Source organism: Neomonachus schauinslandi, chromosome 4 (genome assembly GCF_002201575.2).
Source record: "Neomonachus schauinslandi chromosome 4, ASM220157v2, whole genome shotgun sequence".
NCBI classification, from domain to species: domain Eukaryota; kingdom Metazoa; phylum Chordata; class Mammalia; order Carnivora; family Phocidae; genus Neomonachus; species Neomonachus schauinslandi.
The window spans coordinates 140,162,675-140,181,020 of NC_058406.1; the positions used below are offsets into that span (position 1 = coordinate 140,162,675).

General features: G+C 36.9%; 1 protein-coding gene across 1 annotated transcript in view; it reads right to left on the reverse strand.

The window, feature by feature from the left end:
• Positions 1-18,346, reverse strand: part of CNGB3 (cyclic nucleotide gated channel subunit beta 3) — a 137,985-nt gene that overhangs the window by 37,587 nt on the left and 82,052 nt on the right. Inside the window, exons 11-13 of the mRNA XM_021688380.1 lie at positions 13,013-13,154; positions 7,952-8,111; positions 6,619-6,716 (exon numbers count right to left, since the gene is read on the reverse strand). Coding sequence (XP_021544055.1) covers positions 6,619-6,716; positions 7,952-8,111; positions 13,013-13,154 — 400 coding nt within the window. The remainder of the gene's footprint in view (positions 1-6,618; positions 6,717-7,951; positions 8,112-13,012; positions 13,155-18,346) is intronic.

Here is an 18,346-nt window from a genome sequence, read left to right on the forward strand (position 1 = left end):
CCATAATTGACTGAAGCAAAGTTTTAGTAAAATCCTGTGACTCTAATTCTCTTGCTTTGACTGAGAGAGAAAAGAACCACATGAGATTTAGGGTCTTTTCTTAGTAGGAGAGTAGCAAAGTGTGTGTGAATTTAGGTTTCTGCGTGTGAAACTGATGTGCTAATACTAATTCTGTGAAAATTGCTAGAGAATGGCCTTGAGCTAGCATTGTTTTTTGACCCTAGGAAAACTTCTCTGGTTCCTCAACATCTTACCATTCATCCAGATAGGGCTGGTGGGGAATTGAAAAATAGCATCATAGAGTGGTTAAGTTCATAGTTCATACTGTGGAGTAAGAAAAACCTGTGCTCAAACCCTGTCCCACTGCTTTGAGATCTATGGCCTCAGGCAGGTAAGTAGTTTGCACTTTCTCTAAAATGGGGATATTAATAAAACTTTGTTAGAGGTTTGCTGTGAGAATAAATTGAAGGAAGGTATTGAAGCAGATAATACAGTGTAGTACATAGTGAGAATAATAATAAACAGCAGCTATTATTTTTGAGAAGACGCATGTATCAATTTTCAAATTTGGCATTAGCAAGAGCTTGGTTTCTTACCTTTGACTTAATTATATTCTATACAACTCTGACAGTGCTTGGGGGCTGTGACGATCAATTTTGTGTCAACTTGGCTAGGCTATAGCCTTCTTAGATATTTAGTCAAACATAAGTTTAAATGTTACTATGAAGGTTTTTTTTAGATGAGGTTACTATTTAAGTTATTAGACTTTGAGTAAAGCATGGAAACACTCCATTATGTGGGTGGGCCTTATTCAATCAGTTGAAAGCCTTAAGAGTTTAAAAAAAACAAAAACCCAGAAGTCCTCTGAGGAAGAGAGAATTATGTTTCCAAACTGCCTTTGGATCTGAGCTGCAACATTAACTCTTCTCAGGGTCTCCAGCCTGCTGGCTTGACCTGCAGGTTTTGAACTTGCCAGCCCTGATAATTACATTAGCCAATTTCTTTCTTTCTTTTTTTTATTAACATATAATGTATTATTTGTTTCAGGGGTACAGGTCTGTGATTCGTCAGTCTTACACAATTCACCGCGCTCACCATAGCACATACCCTCCCCAATGTCCATCACCCAGCCACCCCATCCCTCCCACCCGCTCAACTCCAGCAGCCCTCAGTTTGTTTCCTGAGATTAAGAGTCTCTTATGGTTTGTCTCCCTCTCTGGTTTCATCTTGTTTCATTTTCCCCTTCATGTTAGCTAATTTCTTAAAACAAGTATCTTTCTCTCTATATATATGTGCATAACTTATTGGTTCTGTTTCTCTGGACTATACTGATTAATGTAGAGGCCATGTAAAAATTGGGTATACAAGGTTTATGGTGACAGTGTTAGGATTGAAGGATCTAGTATAGTATGGACAACTTTCATGGGATATTGTTCATATTATAATTTATAATACTCCAGCATTATATTACTTTTGCTAAAGCATTGCAACAGTCATTGTTCCACTAATACATAAACAAATTTCACAAGGCTAAGAGGAAAGGAAAATAAGCTGGACACCTGGGTGGCTCAGTCGGTTAAGTGTCTGCCTTCGGCTCAGGTCATGATCCCAGGGTCCTGGGATCGAGTCCCACATGGGGCTCCCTGCTCAGCGGGGAGCCTGCTTCTCCCTCTGCCTGCCACTCCCCCTGCTTGTGCTCTTTCTGTCTCTCTCTCTCTGACAAATAAATAAATAAAATCTTAAAAAAAAAAAGGAAAGGAAAATAAGCACAGTGTGCTTTTTGCAGTTTTTATTTATTTTTATTTTTAAATTTTTAATAAAGATTTCTTCATTTATTTTTTAGAGACAGTGTGTGTGTGCACGAGTGGTGGGGAGGGGCAGAGCGAGAGGGAGGGAGAGAATCTCAAGCAGATTCCCTGCTGAGCATGGAGCCCAACACAGGTCTTGACGCCACGACCCTTGAGATCATGACCTGGGCCAAAACCAAGAGTTGGATGCTCAACTGCTCAACTGACTGAGCCACCCAGATGTACCCCTTCCTTTTTTTTTTTTTAAAGATGTATTCATTTATTTTTTAGAGAGAGAGCAGTTTCAGTTTTTTAAAAAATTTGAATATAATACAAAATTAAAGGAAAAGATATATGCCTTTGAAAAAACTGAAGCAAAGTTATTTAGCTTAGAATCATTCTCTGGTCCTGCATTGCAAACAACTTCTACTACATCTGTATCCATTCTCAAATTTACAAGATGGAGAAAAGTCCTTGAAAAATTTTTGACTGGAAGAATGAAGGGGGGGAAATCGGAGGGGGAGATGAACCATGAGAGACGATGGACTCTGAAAAACAAACAGGGTTCTAGAGGGGAGGGGGGTGGGAGGATGGGTTAGCCTGGTGATGGGTATTAAAGAGGGCACGTTCTGCATGGAGCACTGGGTGTTATGCACAAACAATGAATCATGGAACACTACATCAAAAACTAATGATGTAATGTAAACCTAAAAGATTCTTTAGGGCATCTTAAAATACATCTTTGTAAGTTAAATGATTTTCAATTACCTTTTATTTCCCCTAATCCTGAAGATTGGAAAGACACAAAACATGCTTGCCAGCCTCCAATCTTGGTGCCAGATCTCTCTCTGTTTTTTCTCTGTCTCTCTCTCTCTCTTCCTGTCAGCCTGCCTTGTAAAGATATGGAAGATTCATTTTCAGGAAGAATTCAAGATATGGAGGTTTTCGACAGTTGACAGTCTCCCTTCGTTACCCTTGGATATTCTGGTCTATTCAGTGTAGTTCCATTTCTTGTCTTTGTAAAACTGAAATCTACACTGAATTTCCTCCTTTCCAGGTTCCTTCGTTTATAGAATTGGGCCCACACTACATAACCTGGCTTCAACTGACCTTTCTAGATTGGTCTTTGGTTATCACCCCATGCTCTGGTTATAAAGAACTTCTTCTCATCCTGTGAACAGGTTATAATTTCCCAAACTTGTAAGGATAAGTTATAAGAAGGCTCCTGCTCAGGAGCCCCTACCTTGTCACCTTGTAGACTCCTAAGCATCCTTTGGGCATACATCAAATATCCTCTCCATTGTGCATTCAGCCTGAGTGCATAGGTGACACTCTGTGAATGTGTGTAACTGATTCAGAAGCAACAGGTAATTGGGTATAATTTATGAGGTAGGGGTGTAGGATCACTAATTAGCCTATTTTCTCCTTAAGAAAAATAACAAATTTATATAATCTACTAAGACTGCCTTCACAAAAATAAAATTAGAAAGATTCCATACCTACTTATTTTCTACTTCATTTAGCTTTAGAAAAAGATAACTTTTTTTTATTTAATAGAAATATAAATGGAAATGGGTTCTATCTGGAAGAAAATGTATTTTTAACGGAAATGTTAGAAAATAATGAATCTAAGTTTATGAACAGCATTAACAAGATGTGAAGATTTAACCTTTTTTCTCAATCAAATGTTGCTGACTTTATGGATTTAAAAAAAATATATGTAAAAGCAAAGAAAAAAACTCTGAGACTAAACACTGAGAACTTCCCAAATTAGAGATAATCCCATAAAAGTCAGTGGTATATAAGTTAAAGCTTTTTTTTTTTTTAAAGAGAGCCAATTGTTAGTTACTCTTAGTTAAGCTAGTCATTAAGGTATAGAGAGTTTTATAACATTTTTAAAATACTGTGAAAATAATTTAGCTTTGTGGCTTTCACTCCCCATTAGAAGCAATCATTTATTTGATTTGTATTATCATAAAATAATTTTATTTATGAGATCATCTTTTTACTAGGTAGGGTGCCTGGGTGGTTCTGTCAGTTAAGCTAAGCATCTGACTTTGGCTCGGTCTGGGGTCCTGGGATCAAGCCCGGAGCCCTGCATTGCATCGGACTCTCTGCTTAGTGGGGAGCCTGCTTTTCCCTCTCCCTCTGCCCCTCCCCCAGTTCATGCTCTCTCTTGCTCACTCTTTCTCTCAAATAAATAAAATAAAACCTTTTAAAAAAATAAATAAAATCTTAAAAAAATCATCCTTTTACTATTTCCTTGGTCCACTATTCAACTCCTAACTCTTATTCCCTTGGCTTACCTACCTTGCAAAATTCTTACAACTGGTTATTTGCAATGTGATATGTTGTTGAAATAATCAAGAAAGCCAAATTATGTTAAAATTTGGGGCATTGTTCAGAATTTGAGGTCAGCAAAAAAGTCCAGGTAAAAAAATTGTTTTAAAACTAACTATGGCTCTTTTTATATTTGTAATATTTCAATTTTAGACATAAATTTGGAACTTTTATGCTGTAGAAATTAATCTTGACTTTGCTTATTGTTTAAAATATTCAGTTATTTTTAAGTTTTGTAATCTAACACATTTTAAACGCTTTCTTTTTACTTTGTGTCATCTGCCAATTTGAGGATCACATAGTTCATATCTTCATCAAAATCTGGTTATATCAAGAAAAGAGTCCTAGGATACTGACCTAACCCTAGTATTCTATGGAGTCAGGGGTGAACCTAACACTGGAAATGACTCTGCCCAACCATTTTACCATACAGCTTCGGCTTCTTCATCTTGTCTTCAATGGTGTTGATTATGTATTTTCAAGGCATATCTTAAAGCTGTCTGGATTACATCTTCTTTTCTGCCTTCACTTTCATCCTAGAGGATCACATCTAGTCCCATGACTTAAAATACATCAGTGTATTAATATGCCCAAATTTATTACTCCAGCTTAGACATCTCCCCTGAACTTAGATTTATTCATCAAACTGCCTACATGGCATTTCATCTGGAGGTCTAACTCCCACTTCAAGTGAACCTATCCAAAAACAGAGTCTGTTTCTCTCCCCCTCATCCTATACTTACTCTAAAACTTCTTATTTTGCAAATGGTATCTTTGTTCTTCCTGTTCCTCAGGCTTAAATCCATGGAGTCAGCTTTGATTCCTTTCTCTCTCTCTCTTTCTCTCTCCCTTCACATAATCAACAACAAGAACTTTGGCCTCTTTCTTTTAAATATATCCAATATTTGGCCACTTCTTAACAATTCTGCTCCTATTACTCTGGGTGTGGTCATGATCATCTCTTCCATGGATGGTTGCAGTAACCACTATTTGGTCTCCCCAATGTTCACATTTGCTTCCGTGGTCTATTCTCCACATTATAGGAGGGATGATCCCTTCAAACTGATCTTAAATAAGTCATCTTCTGCTCCACACCCAGCATGGAGCCCAGTATGGTGCTTGAACTCACAACCCTGAGATCAAGACCTGAGCTGATATCAAGAGTCAGACACTTAACCGACTGAGACACCCAGGTGTCCCAGCCTCCCTTCCTCTCTTTTTTAAAAAATTTATTTTAGAGAGAGAGAGAGAGAGCACATGCGTGAGCAGGAGTAGGGGCAGAGGGTGAGGGAGAGGGACAAGCAGACTCCAAGCTGAGTGCAGAGCCTGACACAGGGCTTGATCCCAGGACTCTGTGATTAAGACCCGAGCTGAAATCAAGAGTTAGAAGCTCAACTGGCTGAGCCACCCTATTGCCCCAGACTCCCTTTCTTTTACTGTCTTCTGACTATTTTGCTTCCCATCACTCTACCTTTGCTTCAGCTATTCTGTCTTCTTTAGGATGTTCCCAACTCAGGGCTTCATCTTGTCTATCCTCCTATAATACTGCCCTTCTGCCCAAATCTCCCTTCCTTTCCCCAATATCTGCATGGCTCACTTCCTTGCCTTTTGCAGTTCTTTGCTTAAACACTCAGTTGCATTTCATTAGAGTAGGCTTTTTTGACCAGTACCATTCTCATCCTCTGTAGCCTGTTCAATTTTGTTCATGGCATTATCACCTCCAAACATGTTTCATATTTATTTTTCATCCCTCTCTTTTGGGATTTAAGCTCTATGTGTGCAAGTATTTGTTTTCAACTCTTGTATTCCCAGTGGCTAAAATGACGCCTGAAATATAGTAGGAACTTAAATATCTATTAAATGAACAGAATGAACAGATAATTAAATAGATTAGTGTGTGTAGTGAATGCTACACACGGAATTAAATGTTAATGAGAAAAACATGCAGTACAATGCATTAAGAAGAAGTGCAAAGGTGGTAAAATTAAAAACATTCAAAAAGTAAAAAATTTATGTTATGCACTTTTTCTAAAAAAAAAAAGGCTCTAAATTTGAATTTGGCCATCTAAAAACTCTAAATCCAAAACGTTAGTAATAGAAGACATGGTTAGTCACAATTCTCTGATTGTCCGGCCAATCCAGAGCTAATTTGGGGTTTGTCACGCATTGCCAAGGTACATTCGTAAATGGGAAATTGTGTGCATAGTAGCAAAGACATAAAGCTGTAGAGCTTAATTATATTTAAATTAATTCAAGAAGAGCCTGAAGAACTCTTTTCTGACACCAATTAGGAGAGAGTGGATTCTAAAGAACAAGTCATCTGCTGAAGAGAGACCCACAGTTTATTTGACTCTAACTCCACATAAATTCTAGGTTGTTGATTTTGTTAAAACATAAGGCAATAAAAATAATAAATGCCATATATAGCAAGAGCTTAGACTTTATGGAGAAATTGATATGGTGTTTTTGTATTCATTGTAAAAGCACTCGCCTTGAACAACTCGACTTTGCTGATGATGCTGAAGTTCACATCCACGGTGAGGGCTAATTGCATGGTGACAGGCAGGGTACAGAGCAGATTGGACTCATCTTTGCAAAGACAAACACATGAACCCAGAAGCAGAATAATTAATAAAAAAATCAGCAAAGTATAAGAAAAATTTTAAAAATTGAGGAAACAAAGTGCCAACTCTTTTTATAAATAGCTGCATCAAATTCTATACTTTTATTACTTCTATTGGACATACATATGTATCACAATCACACTATCACTTTCATGGAGAAAAGTATTTTAACTATTGATGACATAATAGTTCTGAATAGTTTCAGGACATTGTGTTTACTGAAACTTTAGATGTAAAGTTTAGTGATCATGAGACAATGGCTAGTGAACAACCTGATGGAAAAAGGATCTAGTTCTTGTCTTTTGAGTCTGTGGATTCCAGCTCTAACATCCTGGGGATGGCAAGTTATAATGAGTACCATGTGGCATTTGAAAGCTTACTGAGCTCTGTCACTATCTTATTTGACCCGCCTGACAAACCTAAGGGTAAGTGTTCTCAATCCTGCTTTGCAGAAAGAAGAAACAAAAAAAAAGAACTGAAGTTCAGAGAGGTTGTAAGTGACTTGTTCAACTGTGTATAATTGGTAGATGGCTCAGTTGGGAATGGAATCTAAGAAGAAATGTGTTGAGTAAATTCAAATTATTGTTATTTACTTGCTTATTAACTCAATGAAGAATGTGAATACATTAAAGATTTTTTTGTACGTGAATTTAATGATGGGCCTTAAGGCTGATAAAATGTTCCATAAACAAACCTGTCTATTCTTAGTCTCTAGTATGGTACAAATTTCTGAGAGTTGATTATTTTTGATGTTTTCCTACAACAATTTAGAAAAAAAAAGAATTGATATAGCCTTATTTTGATTCCAATATTGATTCTAAATATGAAAGTCCTTCATATAAAAACATAATTCCTTGTTTCCAAGGACTGTTTGTCCTTAGTTCCCTCCTAAACCAAGGAGTTGGAGCAGTATCTACAGTTAGAGAGAAGGAAGGAACCTATTGCTGCTCCTTTTGCTGTTCTTCCTCACTTGCCATGTCCTCAGGAATAGCTGTGGATGCTTTTCCAGGATTTGTAACTGGTAAGTTATGTCTGGATATGTAGGAAAAAGTCTCATGGTATTAAACTGATACTCTAAAAATCATTCAGTTGTTTTCCAATCTTTTGTTGAAATCCAATTAGTCTCAGCTTCTAACTTACAGAACTTGCATTATATGGACATGCTATACAGGGATTTAGTTGGTAATTTGCCTTGCTTACCTAGCATTCTTTGAGAGTTCCATGTATATTCATACCAAGTCCATACCCGATTCTGCACACTTTTAGGAATGGAATAAGTGTTCATGTAGGAAATGGTCTGATCCATGCTGATTCGGAAGTAGTTCTGATTGGCTGTAGCTGCCCCAATTACATCTTGCATCTAAAACCACAAATATGGTCACTCCACACTCGGAAGACGAACTGCAAGAGTTACTAAAAGCCCAGTTGAATTAAGAGTTTTTATGAGATACATTCCACTCTAATGCACTACTTGATTTTTAATATGCTGATATTGAGCTTTAATTTCAACCATTTACATAAATCATATCCTCCCTCTGAACCCATAAGGACAACAATAGGACCTGTCTTACTTACCATGTGAAGTTTTTGTGAGGATTGTGACTGCACACAATCTTCTTTGCAAATGTGTGTATAACTGCAAAGATGTTAGTTGATATTTTAAAAATTATACAGCTTGTGCTTATTCAAGGGATGTACAAAGAGTTGAGCAATTACCTGGCAGAATGTCTAGTCCATTTTTGTGAGTCTCACTTTGAAAGCATCCTTCATAGATTATCCAGTGTGGCTGGCTATATAGACTCAATTCATCATGAAATTGCAACCTCTGTACTTCCCTTTGTGTTGTTTAGACAGATAAAATCAAATCTCATCATGCTTAAGGCACAGTATTCAGCAGAAGTTGAAATGTGCTGAAATTACTGAAGCATCATCCATTGCTGTGACAATACTTAAGGAACTGTCAGGTTTTAGTTCTTGGATGTTTATAACTCAGCCATAAAAACCCACTCTAGGTTAAAAGCTGATCTTTAAGGTCTCAGCACAAAAAAGATATATAGCTTGACTCTTCTTCTCACATAGAGGGAAGCAAGTGGTTGTAAATTTGCTTTGACTGTGGGTTTATAATACAGAGGAAAACCAGGGTCTCACTTTTACATTCTTGAGACTTTGCTCATTCATTCTAGTAGCTGGGCCTTTTCTGCTTATAGAAAAATTACTCATTCTTTGAGGTCTACCTCAAATGACTCTTTTATTGTGGTGCCTTCCTCAGTTTATATTTTTAGAGTCAATAGGTTTTTCTTCTTATCAAAAGTATCTGCTGAGGAGCTATGCAGATAGTCAAACTGGATACATCTATTTCAGTCCCTGACTTACTCCTTGGGGCTATTCCAAATATCCTTCAACAACCTCAGTTACTAGATTTCCTTTTTACAAGCCATTCTTGACAGATGGAAAACGTTACCAAGTCACCTAAGGCCATGAGAATTGGAATATTAGGGGTTGGGTTGGGAGATTTAATAGAGCTTTAAATTGGGAGCCAAGGATAATTAAGAGCATTATTGATCAACGTTGAGGGCCCAGAAATTATAGTGACAGTAATCTGAACGGTTTATGTGCTATCTTTCAGCAACACTGTGTTTTGGTTTTGGTAGCGTTGGTGAAGAAAACATGTGTTCCATGATGTGTTCAAGATTAGGGGGAGAAAATGTCAGTCTCTATGAGTTGTATCAGAGAATAGAATATTGTGATTAAAATGTGATGATCAGGTCCAGGGTGTAGTACTTGGTGTGGTTGTCTGTGGGGATTTTGAATAAGTGGAGATTGTGTCCCAGTCCCTCTTTTGTTTTTAACTGTTTTCCTCAGCATCTTGTATTCACTATGAGAGATTAAGGCATAAATCTGTATCTCCTGTCTCATTCTTTTTCTGCAGTAGGGATGGGGGGGAGGCTCTAGTACGACATTTTTAGTGGCTTGATATTCCTTTTTGTTCCTGTTGGAACCTCAAATTCAATGTAAAGGAAGATGTGGTGTGGTGTGTAAAGCAACACTTCTCAAACTTTTATGTGCATATAAATCACCTGAAGGTCTTGTTAAATTGCAGATTATAACTCCATAGTTCTGAGGTGAGGCCTGAAATCTGAATTTCCCAAGTGACTCTTCTGCTGTTAGTACAAAGACTACATTCGGAGTAACAAGAAAATTGAACAGGAGCTAGATATAATTTTTTAATCTTGTAAATATTACCTTGGACATAATAAGTGCTAAATACATGCTAAATTTTACTATTACTATCAATATTATATGGCCATATCATACAACTGTGAATTATCATGTAGGAATTAGGGATGCCTCTTAATTTCTTTAAACTAGAGTTGCCTCATCTATAAAAGTGAGACAGCATTGAAGGGGATGTGGCTACCTCACACAGATTTTATGAGAAACTATGGAATAATAAGATTTTTGCTATTTATGTTCAAATTAATCGCATTTCTCTCTAAACCAGTTTTCCATTTTCAATCATTGTTGATGCAATGATTAAGCCATTAAGATTATGATATTTATACTTACAGTTTTTAACTGCTTGTGTGTTCTTCCCAAACCTAAATATTTTCTAGAGTTTCCTTTACAATCTCTCTCTCTACTCTGTTACCATGTTCAGGCTGGAGTTGCCATATCCCTCTACATCTCTTTAACCATATTTTTAAATTTTCTGTATTTTGATGCTTTGATATCTGGTACTATCTCTCTCAGAGTTAGCTAATTCCTAGAGATAGCAAACAACTCTACTGGGAGTGCACCTTTCATAGGCAAAGTAACAATCCAGAGGCCATACTCCCAACATCCTTCTTTATTGGACTCTCATATTCCAGGCTACTATCCACTTGATCCACTCCAAAGCCAAGTACCAGCCAACCAGCCAAGAGACAGCCCCTACACCCCAGAACCTGCTAAAATTATCCAAACTAGCCAATCCTAAATCTGCTTACCCTGCTTCACCTGTTCCTTACCCTGGTGCTTCCCCATGTGCCCCCTTGGCATGTTGTGACCCTTCTTTCTGGGTCTGTTTGTATAACAAACTATCTTTTTTTAAATTTTATTTTATTATGTTATATTAGTCACCATACATTAGTTTGGTGTAGTGTTACAACATACATTAGTTTTTGATGTAGTGTTCCATGATTCATTGTTTGCATATAACACCCAGTGCTTCATGAAATATGTGCCCTCCTTAATACCATCACCGGGCTAACACATCCCCCCACCCCCTCCCCTCTAAAACACTCAGTTTGTTTCTCAAAGTTCATAGTCTCTCATGGTTTGTCTCCCCCTCTGATTGCCCCCCTTCATTTTTCCCTTCCTACTATCTTTTTTTTTTTTAACATATAATTCATTATTTGTTTCAGAAGTACAGGTCTGTGATTCATCAGTCTTACACAATTCACAGTGCTCACCATAACACATACCCTCCCCAATGTCCATCACCCAGCCACCCCATCCCTCCCACTCCCCATCACTCCAGCAACCCTCAGTTTGTTTCCTGAGATTAAGAGTCTCTTATGGTTTGTCTCCCTCTCTGGTTTCATCTTGTTTCATTTTTCCCTCCCTTCCCCTATGATCCTCTGTTTTGTTTCTCAAATTCCTCATATCAGTGAGATCATATGATACTTGTCTTTCTCTGATCCCAAGACCCTGAGATCAGGACCTTGAGATCATGACCCCAGCCAAAATAAAAAGTTGGATGCTCAACCAACTGAGTTACCCATAATAAAACCTACTTTTAAAGACAGTATCACTTCCTCCAATTCATATTATATTTTGATTAATCTTCCTGAATCTCTTCTTTGTTCAAAATTCCCCGTTGGCTGACTTCCCGTTGCCGTTAAGATAAAGTTCAACATCTTTAACATTCAGAGCCCTTAAAATATTTTGTCCTTAGGTATATCCTAACCTATTTATAAGCACTCTTCACTCTAGCTATTCTCTATTTCCTCAAACACAGTTGTGTTTTATCATTGCCATCTTTCACATACTGTTTCTGATTGATTGGACTATCTGTCTATAACTACTGAATCCTATCTGTTTTTTTAAGATGTTGCAAATACATTCTTCTGGGAAACTTCCCTATTCTGAACTAATATAGAGCTTTCAAACTTTCCTTTGGTACTTACCATGGATAGCAGACCCTGATATTCATGGATGTAGGATTTGAGTTCTGACTATTTGTGGTCAGCTTCAAATGTTATAAAAATAGTTTTTATTGCTAACTTTTGTTAAAGCATGGGATTTATTCATACCACAGTGAGTGTGGTGAGAACTAATGACTTATCTAGTGGGAACAGTCATTTTGTGATTTTGCCTAACTCTACCCAGGATACAAATCTCAACATGACTTTTTTGTTCTCAAACATATGGTATGTGAAGTACCTTCCAAGGAAGTATACCTTCTAAGAATGCTATGCTATCCAGGGCGCCTGGGTGGCTCAGTTGGTTAAGCGACTGCCTTCGGCTCAGGTCATGATCCTGGAGTCCCAGGATCGAGTCCCGCATCGGGCTCCCTGCTCGGCAGGGAGTCTGCTTCTCCCTCTGACCCTCCCCCCTCTCATGCTCTCTCTATCTCATTCTCTCTCTCAAATAAATAAATAAAATATTTAAAAAAAAAAAAGAATGCTATGCTATCCAGATTTTTATTACTTATGAATCTGGGAATCCACAAAGATATTGGGCTCTATGCCTTGCAAATGCCAACTATCTTGCAACAGTTATTTGCGATCGTTTTACTTTCTTACTAGACTGTGATTCCTTGAGAATAAGGACAAAGAGATGCCATAATAAACATTTATGAACCAATGACTTATTAATTAAAATGATCTAGATGGCATTTGTTAGCCTCTGGTTTAAGTGACCTCTGAATTTGATTTTAATCTAGGGACTTTATGACAATATTTGAAGTTTAATTAAAGAAGGGAGATTTTAAAGGTTTTTTAGGAAATTCCAAGAAGTCAATTTAGAAACTTGACTTTCTCTGAGTCCAACCTGACACTCATTGTGGATAGGTCTTCTGATAGATTTAACAGTTTAAAAATTGAAAGGCAAAGTTGACTCATTCACATCTTCCTCCAATTCATTAAAATATATGAATGTTAGTATAAAAAAAAGAAAGCACTAGATGGATTTTGATTTTTCTTCTGTAAATCTATAAAGACTTATTAGGCTTTCAAAAATAATAGCATTATGTAGCTAGGGATTCACATCTCCATTTACCTGACCAATTAAGCTGGAGAACACAAAAACTCCAGAAAAAAAATTCAACAGTTGAAAAGCAATTTCAAATGACGTTTGTGGTTCTGGAAGACCCCCGATGGTAATTAAAGTTCGAACGGCCCAGTAATAACATCTCAGATACCTGTGAAAAGAAAATACATACATTTTGCTTTTTATTATTACATTAAAATACGACTATGCTTGGGAGTATAGATTACTACTAAATTATAACACATTTCCTCCTAATCATGATTTTCTTTCTATAGGAAACATTAGCAAATACCATGTGTACTAACATAAACTTTTTTTTAAAAAGATTTTATTTATTTATTTGACAGAGAGGGACACAGTGAGAGAGGGAACACAAGTGAAGGAGCTGAGCAGGGAGCCTGCTGTGGGGCTAGATCCCAGGACTCTGGGATCATGACCTGAGCTGAAGGCAGATGCTTAATGACTGAGCCACCCGGGTGCCCCTAACATAAACTTCTTGATAAATATTGTGAAATGACTAAATAATTAGCCCTGCGGAGGGTATTTATTAGCTATTCTGCTTATCTCTTGCTGCAAAACAAACCACCCCAAATTTAGTGGTGGTATAAAACAACTATTTTATTAGGACTTATAAATTTGTGGGTTGGGTATTTGTGTAAAGCCCAGCAGAGATGGCTCATCAATGCTCCGTGATGAGTAGACCCTCAGCCTGGGTGACTTTTATGACTGAAGATAGTTGGGCAGACTGATTGAGGCCAAATATCTGGGGCCTTGATTCTGTTGGCTGGGTTCTTCTGTTCTACACATTATGTCTGTTTGGAATGCCCAAGGTGTCTTCTTCTCTCACATGTCTGAGCCTCGGCTGGAATGGTTAGAATGGCTGGGGCTCTCTGGGTCTCCTCTTTTCAAGCAGCCCCTCAATACGACTAGCTTGAGCTTCTTCATAGCATGGCAGTCTCAGGGTAGATGGGCTTCTTACATGGTGGCTATAGTAGCACAGAGAGTAGCTCTAAGGTTTCTTAAAACTTAGAAGTTCCATAATGTCTTAATCTTTTGTCACAGAGTTGAGGGAAAGGATAGCAGTACTTTTTACAGAATCCTTACAATGAGAGGAGCAGCAAAGAATTTGGGGGCATCTTTAAACTACCACACTAGTGATTTGTGAGATAAGGATATTTATAAAGATTGAAGAGCCTTTATAGTTTAGATACAGTTGTTTTTACTGATAGAAAATAGAGCAGATATATTCCTCCTCTCTCTTTTCTACCCACACTTATTAAATTATTGAATATATAACCATAACAGAGACAGAGGCATACTGACCTCAATCTTAAAAGGGAAATTTCTCTTGGGTATAATAGGTAATTTATCTAGAAATTTAGTATTGAAGAAAATCAGGTATAATAACAATATACTTGATTAATACAATAATCAAATTTAGAAATATACTTGATAAAGATTCTGTACTTAACTTGAACAATTCCAAGTGCAGAGACTGGGATCATTATAGCCCAGATAGGAAGTGAATTAGAAACCAAGGCAGAAGAAAATATTATGGTAAAGATTAGGACAGAACGTGTAAGATTGACTTAGCTACATTTGGTTAAGGGTTTCATAGAGTCCATAGTGAGGTGGGAATGAAGGTTGGTATTACAAACTTATTGTACATTTATTGTAATTTTTGAGCATGATTAGGCATACTACTTGATATATTTCATATAGCTCTGATAACATGGTCTGAATCAGGCATTCCCACTGAATCCTTAAAGAAAAATTTGCTGTATATACAAAATATCTCCACATATTGTTGCAAGGAGGCATTGGATTTAGTGGGTTCCAACTAGCAATTCTAGTTTCTAGGGTAGACACAGAAAAGCAGTACTTTTTACAGAACTCTGGCCCTAGTCTGGCTTTTATTTCTTGTCTAGGTATGCCACATAAATATTTGCACTTCAAGTAATTGTGTATTAGTCTTTGAACAAGGGTGGTCTTTTTCTTGTGAAAAAGTTTACAGTTTTCAGATCTTCAAACAGTAGGGAGTTGGAGGTTTACAAAGAATCAAACTGCAGTTAAGTCAATATTCAAAAGCAGATCTAGAAAGAAATCACTCATTTTGAAATTCAATAACTTGTGAAGGACATGAGGTTTTTTTTTTTTTTTTTTTAACCTGATGGATATAGGAACAGAAAAATAATTAACTCTTTGGGAAGGTTTGAAACCACTGTGCCAAGAGAATAAAAATATTACCACTCTGTAATTTTTTCCAGCAGATTTCTTTGGACTTCCTAATATTATAGTGAACTGGGTGTCAAAGAGAACCACCTTGAAGAAGTATAGAATTAATTTTATGGATTGCACTTTAACTTTTCAAATTCCAATTTATAATTTCCTATTACCTGATTTAGTTTGGTCACAGGCCTAGGACCTGTGGGTCTCTTTAAATTAAGGAAATATATTGAACCCAATACTACCCAAGAGTGGGACAGGGACTAGATTCTCTCCCTACATGGCCAACTCCATTACAAATGTTGGACTTCAAAGTCACTGCAGTGTTAGCAGGAACAAATATGAGTTACTTTCTCTCATTTTCTTATTTATGGATGTTAGAAAATAACAATCAAATGTGAAACATAGGCATTGATCTTTTGAATCTGAAGGGTTAGCCTTGAACTATTTTTTTGTGTACAAAATAGTCTGCTATGTTAATTGAAAGTTTTCTATCCTAATGCTTTGAGGTTTATTTTTGGATCTCTTCTCAGTCATGTCTTATACACTCAGACATGCACAACCAAAGGTAAGATTTGTAATTTAATTAGATGGCGTCTTATTGATTTTTCTAGGATTAGCTTAATTAGTCAAGTGTGTCCACCTCTAATATTAACATGCTAGGCAGATAGATCTTTTCAAGGAGATTCTATCTGACTGATTTAATACATGAAGTATCTAACAGGCTGTATATATACAGTTCCAAGTTAGAGCAGTAAGGCGGAATTTGACATAAAACCATAAAAAACATTTAGTGTGAAAACAGAAATTCTTCTGTGAAACAAACATGACATGAAACTTCCCCCCAACATTTTGTTATAAAAATAGAATTGAAAAAATTTTATAGTGAACACCCACCTTTTACAGTGAACACCTAGATTCTACTATGAACATTTTATTCTACCTACTTTGTCACATATCCCTCCAATTTTCCATTCAGCAATCCATCTTATTTTTTCTTTTCTTTTCCTTCTTATTTTTGGATGCATTTCAAAGTAATTTGCAGACAGTAAGTCTCTTCCTTCTAAGCACAGTGCTTCAGAATAAATATATTAACCAGAGTTCAATATTCGTATAGAGTTATTTTTTTATTATTTTATTTTATTATTTTTTTAATAAAGATTATTTATTTATTTATTTATTTGAAAGAGAGAATGCGATAGAGAGAGCATGGGGGGGGAGGGTCAGAGGGAGAAGCAGACTCCCTGCTGAGCAGGGAGCCGGATGCGGGACTCGATCCTGGGACTCCAGGATCATGACCTGAGCCGAAGGCAGTCGCTTAACCAACTGAGCCACCCAGGCGTCCAGAGTTATTTTTTTTTAAAGATTTTATTTATTTTTTTGACAGAGAGAGAGAGAGACAGCGAGAGCCGGAACATGATCGGGGGAGTGGGAGAGGGAGAAGGAGGCTCCCGGCTAAGCAGGGAGAGCCTAATGTGGGGCTCAATCCCAGGACCCTGGGATCATGACCTGAGCCAAAGGCAGACACTTAACGACTGAGCCTCCCAGGAGCCCCTGTATAGAGTTATTTCTAAATTTTGAAAATACAATAAAAGCACAAATCTTAAGTATATTATTTGATGAATTTTGACAAATGTATATATCTGTGTAACCCAAACACTTATCTAGATAGAGAACATTTCCTTCTCTCTAGAAATTTCCCTCATTCCTTTTCCCGGAGGCAAACACTCTTCTAATGTTTTCTACGAGAGATGAGTTTTGCCTGTTTTAGAATTTCACATAAATGAAATCATACCATATGTACACTTTTCTGTAAAATGTCTTTCATACAGAATAATTATTTTGAAATTTATTCATGTTGTTGTGTATATCAACAGTTCTTGCCTTTTTGTTGCTGAGTAGAATCCATTGCATGAATATAGCACAGTTTGTTTATTCTCCTATGTATGAACACCTAGGCTGTCTTGAGTTTTTGGTTGTTATGAATAAACATTCTTGAATGTACTTACATAAGTTTTTAATGGACATATGTTTTTATTTTTCTTGGGTAAATATTTAGGCTTGAATTTTTGTTTGTAAAGTACATGTTTTTTTTTCTTCAAGTTCTTATTTAAATTCCATTTAGTTAACGTATAGTGAAAATTAGTTTCAGGTGTAGAATATAGTGATTTATCACTTACATACAACATGTAAGTTGTATGTTTAATTGTAAAAGAAACTGTCAGATCTTTTCCTAAAATGGTTGTCATTTTGCATTCCCTCCAACAATGTATGAGAGTTCCAGTTGCTTCATGTTCCTACCCTAACACTTGATGTTTTCAGTCTTTTTAATTTTCAGCCATTGTGGTGGATGTATAGTGGGACATGCAACTTTTAAAAGTATCTAATTTAATACTTTGTGTGTGGACCTTCTTAACTACTGCTATCCACCTTAGTCCCACATTTCTATAAATTTATCACTGGAGGTACTTGGTATGAGGGAGAATGGTCTCAGTAGAAGGTAAGTTCCACAAAGACAGGTATTTATGGACCTAGCACAATAAGAGTTTATAGTATTTGTTGAATGAGGGACGCCTGGGTGCCTCAGTCGGTTAAGCGTCTGCCTTTGGCTCAAGTCATGATCCCAGGGTCCTGGGATCGAGTCCCGCATTGGGCTCCCTGCTCCACGGGGAGCCTGCTTCTCCCTCTGTCTCTGCCTCTCTCTGTCTCTCATGAATAAATAAATAAAATCTTTAAAAAAATTTGTTGAATGATATGAAAGAATAAGTGAATGGTTATGCATACCTAGACTTATTGATATAAGAACATAGGAAGACTGCATCTGGCGCGAGCCAAGCTACTCATGCTGTTTGACAAAGTCCAAGTATGGGGGACGATCCTGAAAACAGGAGACTCCACAGCTGGCTCCTGCTATTCTCTTTCATTTTGTTTATGGCAATCTTTATAATTGTGGGAATATTTCTGGGCTGGCTCCTGCTATTCTCTTTCATTTTGCTTATGGCAATCTTTATAATTGTGGGAATATTTCTGGGTTTTCATGATAAAGTGACTACTCATCTTAGTTACGCCTATCTAAGCAATCATGAAACTAACTCCACGAAGAATTAGTTTCTATAG